The sequence below is a fragment of the Lepisosteus oculatus genome, chromosome 10 (assembly GCF_040954835.1).
Source record: "Lepisosteus oculatus isolate fLepOcu1 chromosome 10, fLepOcu1.hap2, whole genome shotgun sequence".
Classification (NCBI taxonomy): domain Eukaryota; kingdom Metazoa; phylum Chordata; class Actinopteri; order Semionotiformes; family Lepisosteidae; genus Lepisosteus; species Lepisosteus oculatus.
This window is the reverse complement of record NC_090705.1, coordinates 16837266-16860364: the sequence shown is the minus strand read 5'-3', so window position 1 is coordinate 16860364 and position 23099 is coordinate 16837266. Positions and strand designations below refer to the sequence as shown.

Sequence of the window (23099 nt, the reverse complement as noted above, 5' to 3'; positions counted from 1 at the left end):
TTTTATTTTTAATATGTTCAGTGTGGCATCATATTATTATAATAGAAGTGTATTTGCAGGTATAAAGTCAGATTATCTGCTTGTCTGTAGAGAATGCTACTGTATATAGTGCTATATAAAAACGAAATATGTATTTATAAATACTTAAATGATAAATTAATATAACAGTATTTAAATGTATTTAAATATGTAGTTATAATATGCTATTTATTTTGAAAAGGGGTTTTCTGCATTAATCAAAATAGCTATTCTATACTGATGCACAATAGAAATGCAACACTCAGATATAATGAATATGAACATTTTAAACATGTCACCATCATGCTGCTGTGCAAGTTGACCTGGTATTGCTTACGCCATAGAGACGGCAGTCTCAAAACAATTACGTAGAAGGACAGGACCTTCCTGGGCCATTGTGGTGACCCAGGGTGTGATCCGTCTATCCCAGTGCTGAATATTGCAGCAGATCATCTCAGTCTTCATGCTGATAACAGTCAGGCACTCTTATCTAACCAATCAACTTACTTTGCAACTTTTTTACTGTGCATCAGTATACCGTATGTTAGTAATAAGATACAGGTTACATCTTAAAATTGAATCAGACGCTAAAACATCAAAAATAAATATGGCATTACCTTTATATTGGCAAAATAAATCATGCTTAGTAACAGAAAAGCTAGGACTTACAGTATTTCTGCAGACTGTGACATTTTGCAGCGCAAACTGCAGTTCATTTGAAATAAATCGACGAGATGTGTTCCTCTTTTGCTAAATAACGAAACTATTTGGAAAACAATAAAATCCTGAAAGAATTGCAAGAACTGTGATTCGTATCGGATGGATGTGTTACTTAGAACAATCTTCCTGGGATATTCTGTGTATCTGAGGATAATGGTGATGTTTCTCCTGCTGCATGCTGTGTGTTTACCGAGTTTATTTTCTTCTGCCAGAAGGAGGATGATGCTGATATGGATAGTTACCAGGTATAGTGCTAGCTGCTTCTGCTGATATGAATGCTGTGGAATGAAGCACACAGCTGCTAATGTCCAACCATTCATACAGAGGTGGAGCCAGGGGGTGGGCAGGAAGATATCATTTCTTGTGCTTTTATCAGTGAGGTCACAGGCACTGTTCATATGTATTCACCCCCAAGTCACTTACACTGAAAAAGTGTAAACCCTTTTGGGTTACATTTACCTACTCTTTGCTCCAGAAAACACCATTCATTATGGTTTCTTCAGGACCATGGAGGATTTAACCAGACCTGAAGCTACAGAGCTGTATGTATGAGTAAAAATATAGCCAATCAAAGAGAAATAAGCATTACACATATCTTTGTAGCTTCAGATTTTTCCTTTAAAGCCCTAGATTTGGAAAATTGATGATTGCCTGTCTAAACCTTGGCAAACGACAATGTGATTTCAGTACCTTCCTACAGATTTCATGACCGTGTTCTCCATCTGTACCTAATAGGCTCTAAACCAAATCATGGTCATACTGTCGCATTGTGCTGATATAAAAGATCTTTAATATCATTAACCCCTTTTACTTTTTTTTGTCATTTAGTAGGGTCCACAGCATTTGTCTTCTTTTCATTTAAAGCTACTCGACCCATAATACAATTTGATTTTATAGCTTATTTTATAGTTATAAAATGTTATATTTTATAACTGGAGCAAAGGGGGTAACATCCTAAATTAAGTACATGCTTGAAGTTTATTTATTGCATGATGGAGTATTAAAGTTGATCAAAGTTGTCACCACTGGGGATTACACAGCAAATAGCAAACAACATTTTATCAGGCACCAGACGCTGAAGCTGTTCAGCACTGCTGGTCAGTGTAGCAACCAGATGAAAAAGAAACTACTAAAGAGATTAGATTTAATCAGAAACGAGCCCTTTTTGTTTCTCAGACACTGGTGAATTCTGAGCAGCTTCTAGTTAAATTCTTATTCATTTTGCAGAACTTTTAATTCATTAATTGAATCTCCTAAATGTTAAATACTACATTTTATATTTATTTGTTTTAAATACACATTTTAATTTTAAAGGAACATAATTTGAAGGTCCATTTCTCTCTATGAGTTACTTGAGCAAAACCACAGAAAACTGTTTAAAAGCACATGTTCAATCATATGACTATAAATCAAGGAACATAGTAAAACACATCTCATTCAGCGTCAGACTTAGAGAATTTTGCATAAACCCCAAACCAGGACCTTTCCCCGGCAAATCATTCTGACACACAAAGTATCAATGTAGAAACATAGAAACAATTGTTTGTTTTTTGCAATTAAGTTCAGTTAGATAGTTCTGTACTTATAGAATGGCAGAGGGTTGCTAACGGATTGCACACATTTCCACATAGATATTTGTAGACCACGTGCTGGCCAGTCAGGGAATTTCCCTGAAAGGAGACCGTCCTGGCTTTGCAACTCTGACACAGCTACCAAGCACTTAATGGCCACTGCAGATTCACCTACTAACTTCAGCAAGCTGAATGCTTTTTGCCGTCGTGCTAGCTTACGAACTACAAGAATAATGTCATTCACATTATGAAGCCTGGCTGCATGTCTCATTTGCATGGGGAGGTACTTGAAACTCTATGGGACTCTAATCTGAAATCTTAACAATGGCCCACAACCACAAGCACTTTTACAGAGAAATCAGTTCAGGTAAGCTGCTGGCCGGTGAACACATGATTACAGCTCTTCCTTGATGGGACTGGAAAAGTGCAGGTCATTGGGTTTGTCTCCTGATGAGTCACTGTCTTAGCTGGAACTGAAAATCTGCAATAAACCTTGGAAAAAGTGAGCTTGAAGCATTACTTTTGTTGACGCAACAACCAGTTGAAACATGCAGTGATTCTTTGAAAGATTTACTAAACCAGGAACAAAGCCACTGATTAAAGAGCACTTTTCTGTGTTGTTTTAATGCCGTCCAGGGGAGGACTAAACAAACTATAGGAGGCTCTGTCTCAAGACGCACTCTTTGTAAGCCTGTTAGTTCTTTTGTTTTGTTAAAAAATATTGTAAAACAATACGGTGATCTGGTACATGATACAATACTGAATAATGAAGACTCACACATCTCAAAATTTCTTTGACAACAGTAGAATGTGCTTCTAAGATGGAGATGAAATAAGGCCATCCCAGATCCATTTAAAATTGCACTGCAGTCCAAATTTGAATTATATTGACTTAAGGCAGTACAGAATTTTGTTCTGTGAAGTGCTTGTCCAAAAACATGCCACGAGCACCAACTTTTCTCGAAATTCCACCTTTCTATTGTCTACCCTCCCCGTTTAGCCCCGTCCACCCCCACAAGTACCGACACTGACATCTCTGACCTTGGTTGCTCTTCCTGCTTTAACAGGAGGAAGACTTGAACTGCGTCCGAGACCGGTGGTCAGAAGCTTTGATTAAACGCAGAGAATACCTCGATGAGCAAATTAAAAAAATAATCAATAAGCAAGGTTTGTGGCCATTGCTGTGTATTGTTAAATCTCTCTCTTGTCTGTGTGAAACATACCGGCTACATACTTTTAATAATAATAATTGCTTACACTTATATAGCGCTTTTCTGGACACTCCACTCAAAGCGCTTTACAGGTAATGGGGATCCCCTCCACCACCACCAATGTGCAGCATCCACCTGGATGATGCGATGGCAGCCATGGTGCGCCAGAATGCTCACCACACATCAGCTATCAGTGGGGAGGAGAGCAGAGGAATGTAGCCAATTCATAGAGGGGGATTATTAGGAGGCCATGATTGGTAAGGGCAAATGGGAAATTTGGCCAGGACGCCGGGGTTACACCCCTACTCTTTTCGAGAAACGCCCTGGGATTTTTAATGACGGCAGGACCTTGGTTTTACATCTCATCTGAAGGACGGCGCCCGTTTACAGTATAGTGTCCCCGTCACTATACTGGGGCATTAGGACCCACATAGACCACAGGGTGAGCGCCCCCTGCTGGCCCCACTAACACTCTTCCAGCAGCAACCTTAGTTTTTCCCAGGAGGTCTCCCATCCAGGTACAGGCTCACACCTGCTTAGCTTCAGTGGGTTGCCAGTTGTGAGTTGCAGGGTGATATGGCTGCTGACAATATCACCCTGCAACTTTTAAAGCTTCCAAGAACTTCAAAGTTAAGATTTCTAGCGACATTGTTGATTCTTCTTGGATCCCATTCACACAATATGCACTCATTGTTTAAATTAGCTGCAGAACGCCCGATTCTATACAGCACAGCTCTGCAGTGTGAGATTGATATTGTGCTGTCAGGCTGCAGTATTTCTGTCCTTTCTTCCCATGAGTTTGCTTAATTTGAACTTGAGCGCAAGTCTTTGATTTAAACGTAAGCGTCAGTGGACCGCAGAGAGCGGCAGTCCCGGTCTAGGCCGCGAGGCCTTGCTCGCGCAGCGAGGTGACGGCGGCCTGTGTCCCCCCCCTCCAGAGAAGGCCGAGGACGACATGGAGAGAGAAGCTCGGCTGGTGGAGCAGTGGGTGCGGCTGACGGAGGAGCAGAACGCCGTGCTGGTGCCCACGCCCGGCAGCGGCATCCCAGGAGCACCGGCGCACTGGTAGGCGGCCGCCACAGGGCGGCTTGGCGCTCCTGTTGTTGCCCCGTAATCTCCTCGGCTGAACCCGAAGGGCTTCCCGGACTGAAGCCCTCTGTTTCAAGCCTGCTGAGGTTCGGGAGAACACACGTTTCTGGCCCCACTCGCAGTAATCTCGTGAGCCTGTCAGGGTTTTTTTCGGGGGGGATTGAAAAATAGTAGCTGGTAATTCAGCAGAGGCGGCCTCAATTAGTTGGGTAAAGTATTTTTGATCTACGGCTTTCCCTGCCCTCTGGTGGACGTCGGGGGGAAAACTATGAAGGCTATCTAGTCGGAGAAACTTGTCTTTCTTGCCTCATCTGTAAATGACTGTTGTCTGCAGCTGTGCTTCAGCAGCTGTGCATCATAAATGATTAGTTGGGAGCTATTTAAAGAAACACAAGTCTCAGATCTGGTTATATGTTATAGAAATTCTACTTTTTTTCTAAATTCACTTTCACAAGCACACTCAGCAACTGTGTATTTCAGTGCCAAGTGTCATTGCATCTCGCCCATTTTTATGTGGAGCAGGTATATTGTATCTGAAGAGTATTACTAATATGTAATACTAATATAGCTGTTTGTTGGTTATACTACTTTATTTATGACTTTTATTAATTACAACAAATCTCCTAGTATAAAACCACATGTGGATTTCCACTTATTGTAGATGTAATGCGATGACGCTTCAAATTGTGCCTCTTATTCTAGTGCCTGAAAAGCACAGAGCATGTAATTAAGTTGTTTTAATTGTTTGGACTCAAGCTGTTTTAATACAATTCTAGCAGCCAGGGGCTTGAAACCAGTGTTGCAGTTAGGACACATTTGCGCAGGCGGAAATGAAATTTTCTGTTAAAAACTTAAAGGGACAAACTGGAAAAATATGCGTAAGCTCTGAAAATAACATAGCAGCCTTATGTGTTTACTTATTAAACAATAACAAGGCTGCAGCCTTGTGAACGTGTATTTATATGAGTGGTTTCCACACTTCACTGCAAGTGATTTTTGTTTGTCCTAGGACCCCGTCTGCAGGAATGGAAGCTCATATCCCAGTTCTCTTTCTGGACTTGAATGGTAATGTCTAATATCGTCACTCTCCATTGTTCTGTTGCTCGGGACTGGTGAGCTATTTGGCCAGGTCATCAAAGCCTTTTGTCGGGACAGTGGCCAAATCTCATCAGTCGTATTTACTGTTATAGCCCTGACTAATGCAGCCTGGGTGTGCTGACCTACATTTCCATGCATTCATTTTCCTGGGTTTTAACTGTTGGGATTGTCTCAGTTCTTTTGGAGAAAAAAAACAGTGAATGCACTGCCTCTGTCAGAGCTGCCGTTGTTGCCTGAGATATTCTCCTTACCCTTTCTCCGAAAAGGAAGGATGCCTGCGAAGGTGCTGAATAATTTTCTTGTGTGCCAATCCTGCAGCGGACGACCTGACCGTGAATGAGCAGCTGACAGGGCCTCACGCATCGGGGGTCAACTCCATTCTGCCAAAGGAGCACGGTAGCCAGTTCTTCTATCTGCCCATCATCAGGCACAGCAACGAGGAGGTACAAGCACACAGACCTTGAAATACAGAGTGCCATATTGAGACTCAATCCAGTTCCTGCCACCTCATTGTTTTAACATTTGATTCCTCTTATTTAAAATTACCCAGAGACCTCTCTTTCTAGTCTTCATATGGCGCACAGGAGCCGTAGAAAACCAATTGTAATATAATTTGAAAAGCTGAAAGAAACAATTTTATTGGGATGAAATCACATATCATTTCTGTACATTTTTTGAGCAATGGTAGTGTGCATCAGAAATATTTGATGACAGTTTGGACTTACTGATATGGTAAGGAGTGCCAATCACCTCCTGAAGACTATAGTCTGGGAATCATTTATTTGCTTTCTTCATTATTTCATGCATTTTCCTTGTGTTGTTGTCGATAACCTGTATTATTACTAACATATTGGGAGACGTGCATTTCCTGTGATGTTTACAGTATTGTGTTGTTTTTGTGCGCTTCAGTGACATCTGAAAAGATCTTTCTAGAATTAATTTCCTTCATTTTAAGCCCTCAGTATACAACATTGTCAAGTAGTAGCATTGCTGAAATGATTTTCGGCACAACCAAAAAGTCGTAATATTTGCATATTGGAGTTGAAGCATTAAGCCCTTCAAAGAACAAAACTGACAGGATTTCTTGAATTATGTGCGGGATACATTCTTGAAAAAAAAGAAAAACACAGAAATTAAAAATGAATTCCCCATAGGAATGCATGTAAATAGGGAGGAAGTGTTCCAGGTTCAGTCCCAGTCGAATAGATGAGCTCCCAAATAAAAACAATGACACATATTTATTAATGTATGTTGTACTACATTTTGTTTATATTGTTGTACAAATTTTTTAACTAAATATTAATTATTGTGTATCGATTTAATCTTAAATGTCAAGGTGAAGTAGCTATTTTCTATCCTTGTACTGTCAGTGAGCATTTTAAATGCCATTTGTGTTCCAAGTTAGGCAACAGTAAATATTTTTGAACTCCAATAAACCAAATTGGTACAAATCAAGAGTGCATCAATTGAGAACAGCCCGTAGTACAATATTAAAAGTGTAAAATCTTGCTTTCGATGTGAGCAGTAAGTCAGTGCTTGAAGTTCTGCCTTTACCAGTCACCATTTCAAACAGTTAATCACCATTTCAAAGTGCATTTAATGCAGTGATATACATTCTTGTCTTTGTCCAGGTGTTAGCGGTTTGCTCCTGGGACTCGTCCATTCATGACTCAGTCCATCTAAACAGAATTACTCCACCGAACGAACGGATATATCTGATAGTAAAAGCAACTGTTCAGCTCAGTCACCCTGCTCCTATGGAGTTAGTCATAAGGAAGAGGATTGCTGTCAACATTTATAACAAGCAGGTGAAGTAAAAATTACACCTTTCTGTATCAAGACAGAGGCAGGTTGTATTATATTGTATTCATTACAAATAACAGATAAATAAAATAAAGGAGATTGTTGGTGACTTTCTTTTCTTTTGAACATAAGCATGTAATTAGTACAGTACATATAAAACTCATCCTCCATGCTGTTATGCAGAAAGCAGCTGTTGTTTACTTGTGGGTGGGGAGTGCTAAGGGCTCTGGACTCTGAACTGGAAGGTTGTGTTCAAATACCAGTGGAAAACCGCTCCAGTATTCTTGAGCAAGGAAGCTCACTCAGATTGCCTCAGTAAAAAAAAAAGTAAAACTGAATAATAAAGAAGAACACTAGGTGGCAATTTGGTAGTAGGTATTTCACTGTATTCAGCTATCCATCAATTGCAATCCGCGAATCTAAGATTTTGTTTTATTGACATCTCTTTTTAATACGGATTTGGAGTAAAAGCGGCATTCTGAGATTATGAAGTGAATTGTTGTTTGTAGCTTGGTATTGGATTCCAAAGAGAACCCTGGAGTCGATGTGAGATTCTTTTTGCAATCTTGGCATTCCACAGATACTAGAATTGCCAGTAGAGGGCCAGGGAAAAATGACCAAAAGGCTGTTAGTCTTTTTCTAGTTCTCTTTCACCATAAAATTCAGTGTTAAATGTTTTTTTTATTACAGAGTTTTACCCAGAGTCTGAAAAGAAGAATGTCTTTGAAGAATGTTCTCTATTCCTGTGGTGTCACTTATGAAATTGTGTCTAACATACCGAAGGTAATTTAATTGTCTTCTGCGACACCGTCACAATGTTGCACTGTGTATCAGATATTATATTAATATTACTTTCTCTCTGCTATGAATATAATAATTACCTTACAGTAACAAATTGAAAGACTCATTGTGAATTAACACTGCAGAATTTGATCAGTGTAGTGCATTGTTACAGTATTTCCATTTTTACTATTTCGCTGTAACAAGTTTGTGATACAGTCCACAAAACTACTGTACTTCCAGTCATTTAGGAGCCTCTAACTGGACAAATAATAACTACAGTATATAACCAAATAGTCAAATAGTAACTGAGCACTTCCAATGCCCCCATATCGGACTCACAGTGCATTTTAACAGGTTGCAGATGTGGATGCATTATCACTTTAAAATGTTTAAAATGTGCAATCATACTAAACCTAATTTGCAAAGAGCTGTGTACATACTGTATAGTACTAATGCCTTTGACTGGGCTTCTACAAAAACAGTACATCTGTAACAATATGGTTGCTGGATAAATGTGGTCAAAGGTAGCTTTATAAATGTAGCTTTTACTGTATGTACTGTATACTATATAATATTGTAGCTTTCTATTTCATAACCTCTGGTGCCTCACTGCAGTCTCTTCCTCCGCAATGTTGACTTCTACTTAGAACACACAATTTTGAATGGCGCTGTTATTAATGTGCAATCTGCACTATTTTAAAGGGGAACTGCAAAGCTATTTTTATGTTTTGGGGTTATAAAGAATCAGCATTGATGAGTGCATTTTAAACCACAGTAAAAGTAAAATGTACACAGTAACTTGTAAAACCTCCAACTTACATCACAAAATAGACTATAAGTTCCAGGTATGCGTAGCTCCATATACAGCGAATCAAAACAAGGCAACAAAACGTCTGGTGACGTGTTGCAGCCTTATTATATTGTAAACAAGCAGGCTTGTGAATACATCTCTTTTAATCCAATAGAAATATCGCTCTCAATTTCGAGATGGTTTTGCCGACAAATGCTACTTACTTTTTAACTCTGCATGCAGATCATGTTGGAACATTTCTGTGGTGAAATGTCTGCTGCACAACCTGTACTTATTTACTCGTACACCCCATTAAATTAGTCATTACGATGACTAGTGAGCAGGAAGGGACACAATTTGCAATTTGTGGGAAGTCGAATGAAAGTTTGTGACAACAATGGTGACTTATTGTACTTTTTCACTAAAAATTTGAAATTTGTTCATTTTTTCTATAACATCAATTGAATTGATTTTGTTACCGAGATTTAATACCTGGCCTGAGAAATTGGGACTGCAGTTCCCCTTTCAGCTGAAAAGCACAGTCATTTGAAAAGGCCGTCATCAAACTGGTGCAAACCTTAGCACACAAACGCGCACACCCAAGCCCACACGCCGATGTCGTGCTAGGAGGTGGGGCTAGGAGGAGCCAGTAATCCCCTGTTCCCTGCCCGCCCAGGCCTCAGAGGAGACGGAGGACCGGGAGACGCTGGCTCTGATGGCGGCACGAGGAGAGAGCGAGGGCTCGGCAGACGGAGAGACCTACATCGAAAAGTACACGCGCGGCGTGCTGGAGGTGGAGAACATCCTGAGCCTGGAGCGCCTCAGACAGGTCCTGGCAGTACTGCAGCTTCTGCTCCTGCTTTCTGCTTCCTCTTGTGTCTGCTGTTCCATCTCTGTGCAAGTAGAGAGCGAGCAGCTAGTGACAAGTGACCTGACAATTTAAGAACGTCAAATTATTCAGATTCAGCGTGATGCAGTGTGTTCATCGCATGCATCTCTCGTGCTGTATGTAGTGTGTAGTGGCAATGAGACACTTATTTAAATTGCTTTATATTTAGTACAGAGCAGCTTTTCACAAAAAAATGGATTTCTGAAATTGTTACATATTGAGAGTGAAAGTCTTGTTTATAACTCCAAAATGTTTTGTGGATTGTCACCACACCTGTATTACATGAACATCCTAATTCCTTCCATGATAAATTACTACAGCTAGTAAAAAAGATCAAAATAATCTAACGTAAATTCTCATATAAGCTGAAGGAGGCAGTTAATCCTAAACAGTCACTGTTTACAGGGACAACGTTTTGAATGATGGCAATGTATAATGTGGTTTGTTCCTGTACTGGGTATAACAATTGTTCAGTGGCTTTCTGCACATTACAGGACCACAGAATTGTATGTTCAGAGGTCAAAGGGGTGTTTTTCAATAGGAATACTGCCAGTAACACAGAAGTGATTCAACTGAACAGAACAGTTTCTGACAGGAACAATATAACAATATCAAGTATCACAGGATGGCCGCCTAACACATGGAGTTATATGGAGTACTACAGTACTTCTGGTCGGGATCTCTTAAAAGACTGGAGATGGATTGCACATGCAGGCTCCAGCCTCATCATATAAACCACAAACATAAAGCATTTAATGTAATGCTGCATTTGTGCAGCTCTGGTCTTAGTATTCTTACATTTGTGTTATTCCTAGTGGCTGACATTCAGGATAGAATTTTTCTCTGTGGACCCAATCAGACAAAAATCATATAAAGTCTAAAAGGGCAGACAAGTTTATTTTTATTTTAATGGCCAATTAGTTTTTACACACCACTATTTGGAAAGAACCAATTTTTGGAGCTCACAGCAGCAGCAGCTTCCCTGAATTGCACAAGGGAGACAAAGACGGTGATCATACTGCCTGCTCAAAACAGCTGTCCATTCTAATCAGCGTCTTGTGTGCCATCTCTGTGCCGTTGACCCATTCCCACAGAGTGTGCTTTCAGACGTCAGAGGACTAACACAGCTGTCATTGCCAACTCTGCAAGTTGACCAAACACAGCAGCTCACAGTACTCACACTGATGTCTGGACTGTAGAGCCAGCCTGTCCTGTAACCGCTACCTCTACTGGTTGCTCCAAACAGTAAGACAGTAAGCAAGTTTGATAAAATGCTCTGTAATCTTAATATGTCAGCTTAAGACAGAGACTTGAGACTTTCCTATGCTTTATCTCCCACTGCTAACACACTGACAAGTTTCCACCAACGGAAATGCTGTACTGCCAAAGAAGCAAAGATCCCAGAATTTCCCACTGGAGGTCAGACTTGTAATTCAAAAGTCATTCAGTACAGAAATTTAGACCTGTGCTCTACATCTCTGTAGAGCAGCATGTCGATGTATCATCAACAGTGGGAGCTGATGGACTGCTGTTTTGTCTTCATGTAGGCTGTCACAGTCAAAGAAGCACTGTCTGCAAAAGGAAGGCACATCCGGAGGAGCATCAGCACACCCAACGTGCAGCACGTAAGTCTCACAACCTGTAGGTAAAGGAAGCCTTGTGATAAGTGCCTTTTCAAGACTGTTTAATTGATATAATTGATATGTTTTAAGTGGAGAGTTTGGTCCTTCTGATTCATTAACCCTTGACTGAGTTCAGAATCGACCATCACTCTTCCCAGTTGTCCAGAAACATGTAATTGAATTGACCCTAAAAAGTAACAATAGCAAAAACAGAAATTATTTTATCAATTCCTGGCCTGTCAGTGAATTTTGTTTCCTTTGATGCGAGAGTGATAAAATGATCTGTTTGGCTTGGCTTTGACCTCCCTGGTGTCTGTGTGCAGGTGTCCTGTGGGAGATCTGACCTCACTGAGGATGATGACTTTAAGGTAGGAAAGCTGCTAAAATTCTGAGAAGAGGGGCAGGTAAGTGAAAGACAACCAGAGGCGTGGATTTCCATGGCAAACTGTGATGCCATTCAGTTCCAGAGAAGCCTTGGGCCTGAGGCTTTTATAAGTTCAGCAAATTCCAAACGGCACCAGAGACTCAGGAACAGTGCTAATTTGTAGTTGATGTCAATTAATAATAATTAGTAAATCATTAATAGCTTGGATGGACTGAATATCCCATGTCTGTCAGAGACGAAGAGTCTTAAAACATTCTGTGTTGGCCGTCTGCTACGGGCTGCACTGCCGTCACTGGAGCAGGAATATTACTCTCATAATCTTTTTTCTTCTGTCATTCACCGGACAGCCAGGTGTGACTACAAGTTCTTGCTGGCCCTCAGAAAGTATATCCCCTGTATATCACTCAAGACTACATTTTTGAAGTGAGCTCACCTCATACTGCCACTAATATTAATTAATATTGTTACATTACTTTTTATAAGGCATACTTAACTGAGCAGTTCAATTTTATATTGAGCTTTTCAAATTTTGTTTGTAAGGAAACATGAGGTACAAGTAATGTATAGTCAAGATCTCTGTCGAATTTCTTTCTGCTCATTTCACTTTTACATCGTTAGCAGCAGTAAAGCTGAAGCAGCCCCTTCTGCAGTGAACATGTTTTGGAGATGACCCTTCATCTTCCCAATTGCTTTCCTCTATCACAGGGCCACTCAGAAAGCCATCTGGATATTTCAGACTGCTTGTCCAGTTATCAGGACATATCTCTTTATGGAACTCTCCCCAAGGACTCACCCCTCAAAAGTAAAGAAAATCACGGTAAGTGCCCATGAAATTAACCTTTCCAGAGCTATTGTACCTTGTGTAGCGAGTTGCCTTGTGTAGCAGATGCTTCAGCTGAAAGCATTCGCACACAACAAAAATCCATTTCACATAGGCCCTTTGTGCGTCTGACATTGAACTGCACGGGCTGCGTGGTGCTTTGCATTATAAGCATTCCCCATTAGTGCAGAAGGGCACACGCTGCATCAGAACACTCCTCCGCAAGCTGCTTTGCAGAGCTCTGGGACAGTGTTTTATCTGGAAAGCTCTCAAATCACATGGATCATGAAGGGATGGAAATCCACACTGGGCTGCAGGCTCGTATTTCCTTGTTGAAAGCTGCTGCTTGATTTATACGGATAGTTCTGCATCATACAGTACAGCATGTGTCAGCTCCAGACCCAATTGTTTGCATCACTATTTGGCCTCTTTCCAAAATTAGCTTGTAGATCATTCGATTGCTCTAATCAGGAAGAAGAAGAATTCCATGTGCTTGTGTAAGGCTTTTCATCCCAAAGGAACCCAAAGCTGGGGTGACACGCAGCACCCCAGCTACTTAGCAGATGCAGCAGATAAGTTACTTTACCTCCTGGAATTTAGGAAGGCAAGATTGTGCAGCCCAAAGTGAAATAAAGGGTTAAGGCTCTTTTCTTGCAAACAGTGCCATGGGATCTTTGATGTCCCACCACACTGGGTGTGGAGCTTTTGGTCCAGGTGGATAAGTGCCACCTACTGTACTGGTCCAGCAACACTACTTGCAGCATGGACCTGGTTTTCCTTGGAGGTTTCCCATCCCAGTCTATGACAAGATCAGACTAGCTGATCTGAACCCATTTCATGTTTCCCACAGTTGATATTTTTAAAGTCACAATCCTACAGCAGTGCCTATAAAAGTCGTGGAAAGAATCCAGTTATCCTGTTGTCCAGTTAGGGAAATAATTGTTGTCCCATTTAAGTATTTAAGAGCTCAAATGGAAAATAAAACTCCATCCAATCCATTTCATTTTTGCTGGAAAATGTCTTGAAATAAAATTTCACATTGTATACTTTAGTTTTTCAGTTTTATGTCAGATAACATTTATTATTATACTAAATTGTTTTTATTTCCCTAAATGGTTCTAAGGCTGTGGAATATTTTCTGAAAGTCACTATTAAAATAGTCAAAAGTCGTTGTAACCTAAAGAGAACATCTACAAATTTTCCATCTGCCTTGTTTAGGGTTTTTTCGCTTAGATATTAATTCATGGAAGAAAATGGGGAAAAAATAAATAAGTGCTTTACTGATTGTACAGTATTTCTCTATATTTTCATAAAACTTGTCTTAGTTCTTTTGAAGGAGAAACTTTCATTGCTTGTTTTTCTCAGGTTGTGTACCAGAAGCTCCCCTTTTCTTTAATGCAAGTCCGTTTAAAGCATTATCACCTCAGCCACCCAAATTCCTAAAGTCGTTAATGCCTGTCAAAGAAGAGCACAAAGTAAAGCATTCCCTGGAATCAAGACCTCTCCTTGGACAAGAGGTAACACACTGATCCCCCCAGACAGTCTCTCTGCACAGAGAGAGACCCCGTTTATACTGCATTACTGATAGTCACAGCCAGGAGAAGGTACTTTCCAAAATACTGAGCACCCATTTTCAAAAGCAGGAACCTCCTACTACCCTTTGTATTGTTGCTATTGTTAATTTTGGCATTAAAGGTATTAACTTTCTCCCTCAGTCCATGACGGCACTCAAAAATTAGTATGTTTGAAATGTGCAGCAAGTGTGAACTGTGCACTGTCAAGTGCAACAGCCTAGTCCAGAGGGAACTGCTGATGACCTGAAGCAAGCTAATAAATTTAATTGGTTGCAGGTGCATGTGAATTACCTCATATATCAAGAATAGTTAGTGCTCTTGAATGTATCCAGATGGAAATGTAGGAATAGGAATTGGGTTAAGAAATTTGCTTCCTTTATTTAGATATAAAAATCATTTTGAATATCCCTAAAACATTCTAGAGGCTCTACAGAAGCCAGCTGTTTCTCTTCCGCTATCTTATTTTGGCTAAGGAAAATGATGTTTCCACTTGGATGCAGTGTAAATGCATCACCTCGCTAGAGATGTCACATTGCCCTTCCCATCCTGTTCCAGCCAGCCCAAGATTTACCAATGTGTTCTGCCTGAGCCTTGGCATGAATATGTACTGTGCTGTCACATGGGAATGGCGGAGTAGTGTTTTTTGTGTTGTGCATGCCTATCTCGCCATTCGCTTTTTAACTGCATGTCTCAAGTGTTTTGAATTAACCTGCCCATTGCCTTGTTTGTGTGACGTTTTGCTTGTTGTGTGTCTCAACCATTGCAGAGCATGCCTCCATCTCAGGATAGTTCTAAGCTGGCTCACAGCCCTGACAGTGTTGTGTCCTCAGGATGTATTGCCAGCAGCATGCAACTAGATCACTATAACACACAAGGAGCTAAGATTGTAAGTCCCACATTTACTGTCATGCTACCAGCTAGTGGGTATAAGGAGGGCTTGCTCATATGCAGTGTCTTGAGAAAGCTGGCGTGGTAAATAAATGTTCACATTTTAATAGTGCCATGACAACAATGGGATACAAATAATGTTACCTAGATTCTCTTCTGAAAGGCAGAAGTTTAATTCTGCTGCTACTGTTTTTATATTTGTATATTTTTTTGTGAAAAAGAAAATGAGTAAAGGAGAGCTTTCATTGGAGCAACACTTGTGTCAGTCATGTAACACATATAAATAAAACCCTTGATCTGAATGCTGTTAATAATTTGTATAGCTTAAAATGAAAAGCACAAAATTGAATTTGTTGAAGACCAAAATTAAGATTTAAATTAATATTAATTTTGATAGGTACTCCTAAAGTTGAGTAAAAATTTAGGGTCAATGCCACATCACTGAAAATTGCTGAAAACTTAGTGACACTGGAAAGCCTAAAGATGATCAGAAAATGTTTTTTTTCTTCTTAGGTGCAGCCTACATATACTGTAGGAACTGTACTAAATAATTTTGGGCCTCTTGGCAGCCAATAGTGTCCCCAGTCCTATACTGTATGTGTATGTGCGTTATAAATAAAAACGACCATTATTATCAACCTCATCCCATTCTTCCAGAAGAATTGCCTTTGTCACCATTGTTTTGATGGAGATTAAGACGTGGAATCCAACTGCACAATCTGCAGGTTCTGCCCATTTGTAATAGCACTCAGATCTGAGAATTGGTCTGGCCTGGATAGGCAATGGAAATCTTCCTCTTGTGTTCCTTTAGCCAGTCTCTCATTGCCCGACACCAGGATAATGTGTTCATTTGACTGATATTGTACCTATTATTATGGCTTTTGGATGTAAATGTGGGAATTTCTAATAAACAACAGGCCTCAGGGCAATAAAAGTTTAAAAACCGTCATTAGGCTTTGTAGACTTTTATTTTTCTGCATCGAAAGTTCAGCCCTCACTAACTGAGGAGGATATGTTTATGAAGTAGCTTATGTGATGAATCTTCCAGGTATTTTCTAGACCTGCGGCGCAGAGCCTTTTATTTATGCTCAAAGGCATAGGCAACAGTTCTGGGCCTAAGAAAATGCGTCAGCCTTCTTGACAAAAATCCAAAGATTTTACATGTTCTTATTGAAAATAAGTATACAAGGGGCTACAAATGCCTTTTATAAATTAATTATTTTATCATCAGTGGTCTAAAATGGTGAAAACAATTTAACATATTATCCGAATATCTCTCCAAGTTTCTTAAGTTATTCTTCATTCTGTTAAACTGTATTTCTTTGTTTCATCAACCTTTAGGATTCTGAAGAAGACGATACTGATTCGGACAGCGTGAGTAAGCCCGGTGTGGGCTCTCATGGTCTCCAGAGTTTACAGCCTTACATTCCTGAAGAATTTGCAGACTTTGATGTTTACAATGCCAGCCTGGAGAGCAGGGACTTGTTTTCTTCCAAATCTGAGCTGACCAGCTGTCGAGTTTTAGAAAAAGAAGTCTCCCGCAGCCCCACTGCCAGTAGCATGACCAGCGGCTACTTCTCCCACAGTGCCTCTAACGCCACTCTGTCTGATGTGCTCTTCGCTGGCAGTGACAGTACTGACCAGCTGGCCAATCAGAACAGAGACACTGAGTCCTGTGACCCCTCACATCTGGAGAGGAGGCTCTCCTTCAGCCCGGACCAGCTGGAGCACGTTGAGGAAGCCCCACAACATGCAGCAAAATATTCAGTTGAAACTAAAAGTGCCTTTGAAAATGAGTCATTTGCATGCAAGGAGGTTGCTGAACCCAAAAGTAGGACTCCCTCCAGAACTGCAACCATTTTCTCCTCATGCTCGCTAAATTGTCAGGACAGTAGATCAGCCTCTGCAACACAAGCTTCTGATGTTGTGCCAGATTCATCATCGAACGAAAATGCTCTGTGTCTCTCCAGTCAAGAGTTTACAGACTTCAAAGGCGCAGATGATGAGAAGGACATTGGGCAGTTTATTGACGAGCAGTGTGAAGAAAAAGGCTTTTTGGCAGGTCAGAAAGAACTGGATCAAATCTCTAAGTGTGGTGCTATTAACCAAATCCATAGCCCAATGCAAAATGGCCGACAGTCACTGTGTGCCCCTGTCGAGGCCTTGCAGAGCACACAAAGGATGACCGATTACATGTGCCTGACAAACTCGAGTGAAGAACTGACTGCTGGGGTGTCTGTGGAATCGGGTGGAGACTCTACCCCTCCAGCTACAGACACATCCATGAACAAGAATCATATGGACTCCTCAAGCAGTGATGAGGGTCCTCCTTTAAGACACTCTCCTGAGTGGATGGCACCAGGCGAACATGTGTGTATTGGAAATAAAACTGGGACTATTCACTATGTTGGTGCTGTGGATTTTGCAGAGGGAGTCTGGGTTGGAGTGGAGCTTGACCTTCCAGCTGGTAAGTGGTTTTGATGCTGAGGAACAATTAAGGACAGTTAAACACATACTTGTTGATTAGTATCACCAGGACAGAAGTGCTCATATTTACAGTAATATGAAAAAGAAAATACACACTCTAAGGATTATTTTGCAGCACCTGATTCTAATTGCCTTTTTAACTCATATGGAAGCAGTAAGGGTGCACTTACGTTTTCACACAAGGCTTCTGAATATTGACTGATTATTTGCTTGATAAAAAACAACAAAGTAAACTTTGTGCGTTATCCCTCACATGATTTGAGATTTATCTACTGCTAGGAGTTGTTGAGAACTAGATGCATATATGTCTTAATATATAAAACCATAGAATCGCAAGGGGGTGTTCTTTCTTTTTTACATCACTTTACATACAGTCATAGACGTACTACAACGTATACAGTGGTCATTTATTCTGAGATACAGAAGGATCTTGTATCTGCTGTATTATGCTAAGGTGTCGATGCTGACACAGTTCCTTCTTCCCATCAGCTTATAACGTTTATTATTGTAAATGAGCAGGAGACCGTAAATTGTCATTTGTATAACTTGTTTTCACTGGTAGAGAAAAATGTTAGCTCTTATGTTGATGTAGCTCTTGAGCTGCATGCTTATTTCAAAGTCTTGTTTGGCACACCACGTGTTGTAAAACTATCACTTATGTTTAAAAGTGGTCTAAATATTTGTGGACAGAGAGGGACTGAAGTTCTTAAATTAAAAAGGAAGTTCTTCTTACTCTGAGACGAGCCATCGCCACTGAGGCGGAGAAAGAAAGTTTGCGTTGTGAAATATCTATCCTGTGGATGTAAATGTTTTTATTTGTTGTGTTTACAGGCAAACACGACGGCACTGTCCATGGGCGGGAGTATTTCCGCTGCCTCCCGGGACACGGCGTGTTTGTGAAGCCCACCCGCCTCTCTCCAGCCCCCCACAAGGTCAAAGCGCAGGACAGCGTACCCAGGTCCCAGTCGGCCGCCAGCACCAGCAGGAAACGGAGAGGCGTCGCCACCCCCCCGAAGACGCAAGAACACCGCCGCTCGTGGGTCAGCTGATCCTCGGCTTTTGCTCTTGCTACGCGACCTGCTGCGTAGAGAAACAGTGTTTGGTTGTGTATATTGGAACCTGATGTGTATATTCGGAAAGGTGACTGAATGGTTTCTGCTGGGTCGTGACTTTGTCCTTTTATTAGACACCAGCTAACAGCTAGTAGTTGGTGCACATTATACAGATACACATGTACTTAGTTTAAAGCCCACATTTTATAACTTTGACATGCTGTATTAATTCTGAATTACTTCATTGGAGACGCCTATTCACTCAGACAAGCTTACCTCCTGAGAGAATGTGGGTTTTCTGTTAGAAACTAGACCACTGTTAAAATTGTCTGTTTTCCTAACTCCTTGTCTGTATGATTTTAAATGTTGTGAATTGCCAAAGAACCCATTATATCTGCTGTCCATACCCTAGTTTGTTTGTTTTTTTAAAGGGAAAGCTCTGTGCCATATTTCCCTTGATGGCTAGGTATTGTAATGCCTTTTGCTTCTCTGTGTTTCACAAAACACTCTTCCATGACGTCTGTCTTCCAAAAGGCCGCTACTGTGTTGACTAGGCTTTTACTGGAATCCGTACAAACTCAATCACCATGCATCATCCAGTGCCTCAAGGCATTTAAAACACTAACATTCAAGTCTGTCTGCCAGGTAGATACAGGACTGAGAAAAGTGTTACTGCTACAAAGAGAGCTTCAGTTTTGTTGTGTTTTGGAACAAGTACAATTTCCATTATGTAATGGTACTTAGACTCTCCTAATTTAAACTTTTATGTGGAATGGTAGGGTTGGACAATGATGGGGAAACAAAAAAAATGTATGTATCATAGTTTTATATACTTGGATGATAGTGGGTCTTGTGTGCTCTGCTTGAAAAGTATTGCTAAAAGTATTTTTAAACAGATTTCATCACGAGGAGCTGCAAAAACAAACGGTCTACTGTAATTTCAAGTAAAAACCCAGGACCTTATTTTAAAAAAGCTGCTCTCCCCGAATCGATGGTGTAAATAGCCCCCTGTTTGGACATAGTGTTTACTACACTGTACTGTACAGAATTGTAATTTATATTGTATTTCACCAACTCTATTTAATTGGTACAGAAGTGTTTTAGAATACAGAATGTTTACAATGTAAATACTTTTCTTGTCTTTTTTTCTTCATTCCAAGATAGTCATGAGCATTGTCAAGTTCTCTATCTGGTACATTACTCAAGGGTCATCACTTATTTTAAGCAGTCATTATGTCAGAAGCCAGTTCATCTTGGCATTCATAAGATATTTCTGAAAGGTAGATGTGTCAACTGCAAAGGAGCAGGTAAAGGTTTATTCCATGCTTAAAGGAAAAGAAAAGAGATGCAATGTTTCAGCTATGTTGCCTTCTTCAGGATTTTGACCACATCTGAAACGTTGTCTCTTTTCCTTTCAGCGTGGAATAAACGTTTACCTATTCCTGAGACATTTTCATTTGTTTTAAATATATGCACTGAAGTACAATTTACAGCACAGCAAAAAAGAGCTGTTAAAATGACTAAGAATCGGCACTATGGCTTGAGCAATGCCTGTTAAACACTGGGCTCTCCCTGCTAGCTGCTGACTTCTTTCAGAAGAACTGTGATATTTCAATCTATCGCCTGCCACCGCTATGTAACAAATAGCTTATCTGTTCAACACCAACTTCCTCACAAAATAAGATAAAAGGGATTTTTTGTGAAAAATAATACTGGTTCTTTATGAGAGTATCACCATATAAAGCAATATCTTAGGACTCAAAACCATGCTTTTAATTACCATGCTTTTAATTACCAAGTAAAGTCATTTAGTGCTGTCACAGTGCTTTTAGTGCTTTTGAGAATAAAGAAGATACATCACTGTGTTGAACCACAGAGTATCTAAACCTGTACTTTTAATTTGCCCATTCAGGATTAAATGAAAGTCCAGAAAGTTAGCCAAGAAACTGCACAATTCTCAAGTTGGACTGCACCTGGAGTCCTATGTTGATTTCCAGGAGGGTTCTGAATAAAGCCTTAGGTGATTTAGTTGCATTGTAAAAATTCTTAACTTAAAACTCTGGTTGTATGACAAAGCTTCATCCTTATATTCTTAATACTGCTGTTACAATTGTTGTATTCCGGAGCAAGCCAACTAGCCATATTGTAGAAGCTGGTACCCTGGTTCCTTTTAAGAAACAGCTGTATGAGATCCCTGGATCAATTAACTACAAACTACCAAATGGATCAGATGGGTCAGATGGCTTCCTCTCTTTTGTAACCTTTCTTATGTACAGTAGAAAGCAAAACATTTTTTTTAAGTTTCACCCACTAAAGGCTCATGCATAAAATACAATTACCCCCCTTCTGTCTGGACAATTGTATTGAGAATCCTGCAGTCTGACACATATTATATTGTTATACTGTAAGAAATATTTGAAAGAAAAAATCAGTCATTACCAAACTCCTCAAACACATCGATCAGTAGTGTCTTTCTTAGTGTACTTCTTCTTGTGAATCAGAGTGACAGTTCAGTAATGGCTGTGTGAATCGGCTTTTCAGATTATTCTGGATGTCTATAGGTTTTTATTACTTATTACTTAGCTCTTCCGTTAAAGGCCGTCTGAAGAGCATCTCCCAAAAAGGCAGTTCATGAAAAGGTTTGTAAGAAAACATACAGTATGCTTAAATGGCTTATGGCCACTTCCTAAAGGCTGAATATCTTCACTGACAGATATGTCATTTACTGTATAATTGTGTGTGCTTTCTCTGAAGCTCTGTGTACAACACCAGTCTGCAGTCTTGCCAATATAACCCTGAACTCTTTACATCACGGATTCAGATCCGTGATCTGTAACTCTAGCTGAAACCAAAGGTTTTTAGGACTGTTTTCTCACTCGGTTCAAGTAACAAGGCTCACTGGCATAGAGGCTGTTCCAGAGGATGACTTCATTACCTTTGAATGTAAAATCGCTCTAAAGTACTACAAGGACATTAAAAAGGATATTTACATACTGTATAAAAACATAGATCCTTTCATGCAGACTGTAACTTCCTAGATCTCACTATTACTGCCTCATATGTATTTGTGCCATCTTCCTATGTGGACTCTTCTGCACAAAATTATATTAAATTTCACTTGATGTTTTTCTGGCATTGGGGCTTTTAAATTCCTGCCAAAGGACAGAAACAGAGGTCTTTGTGGCCATGACTGTGGCAGACACAATAGTGTGTGTATATATTACAGGACTGGGAAGGACCTCAATCCTGACTGTACTGGTATGTTCCCTGAAATGGTTGGCCAGTGTAAATGGAAGGAAACTTTGTTCGGGAAAGATCACTCTAATCCACAGATCTCTTCACAATCCGTGCTAGACACTTTGTGATGGACCAGAAGACACTGTATTGCCAGTAAATTCATATCCACTCCAGATCACCCAGAGGGCATTGTGCCTGTCCTGCAATTCCATCCACTGCATTTCTTGCGGAAAGCGTCCTACACTATCACATTTGAAAATCAAGACGAATGCCCTTCACAGTAATTCAAAGCGGTAATTTCAGTTGCCATATTTCTGGCTATCACACACCCAGTGGAGTTTACCTGCCCCAGTTTAGGGGGCAAGAGTAGATGTGGGAGACTGCAACTGGGTTGCTTTCTTGCCTGGTTTAAGAGCAACTTGCAGGCAAGGCCAGCTTGGAAGGTATCTGAGAATGGCCAGCACCTGCATGGAAGGCATTCAGGAGCTATTCAGGGTTCTTGTACTGTATTTACAGAGTCAGAGAGTACAAGTTGTACTCCAGCTCCCCAGGGGAGTTAAAATAAAATATATGCTGATTTTTTACCTCTGGTGTGTTGACTGTGCTTGGGTGATGTCACAATTCCTCCGGAGATTTTATTCTTTATTCAGGCAAAGTACACTGAATTCTCACCGTCATCAACTACATAGTATGAGGAAGTAATAAAAAAAGGACAAAAGAATGCTTGGGCATAGCATTGAGATTGCAAAGGTTAAATCAAGTGTAAGTAACGTTTAAGTTATAAATTAGATTGCTTTTACATGGAATAGTTTAAACCTTTTGTCAGCATGCTAAAAAAATCATTTAGAGGTGAGCACTGACAAAATTAGTGTTTCTAGCCTGGAACATGGGAATTGAATTGAGGTTCTCAGAATAGCAAAAACCTTCACTCAATCAACTCAATTTAAAGTACAGGTAACAAATTGTGTCACTCGTAAAATTCTAGCAGTAAAACCTATGTGCTCAAACGTCGTCAAGATAGAAAGATCTGAACAGGTCGGTGTACCCAAATTCCTTTTTGTA

General features: G+C 40.3%; 1 protein-coding gene across 7 annotated transcripts in view; it reads left to right on the top strand.

Moving 5' to 3' along the window:
• The window catches only part of kif13a (kinesin family member 13A), a 98741-nt gene extending 78813 nt beyond the window's left edge, over nt 1–19928 (top strand). For 2 of the 7 annotated variants that reach the window (XM_069194960.1, XM_069194965.1), the window contains 14 exons: nt 951–983; nt 3377–3476; nt 4459–4585; nt 5619–5674; nt 6026–6150; nt 7339–7515; nt 8201–8293; nt 9760–9912; nt 11520–11597; nt 11918–11962; nt 12685–12796; nt 14165–14316; nt 16603–17728; nt 18580–19928. In XM_069194960.1, the coding sequence (XP_069051061.1) occupies nt 951–983; nt 3377–3476; nt 4459–4585; nt 5619–5674; nt 6026–6150; nt 7339–7515; nt 8201–8293; nt 9760–9912; nt 11520–11597; nt 11918–11962; nt 12685–12796; nt 14165–14316; nt 16603–17728; nt 18580–18797 (2595 nt within the window). In that variant the 3' untranslated portion in view covers nt 18798–19928. The other 5 variants (XM_069194961.1, XM_069194966.1, XM_069194962.1 and 2 more) reach the window with 4 other exon arrangements.
• The last annotated feature ends 3171 nt before the right edge of the window (nt 19929–23099 follow it).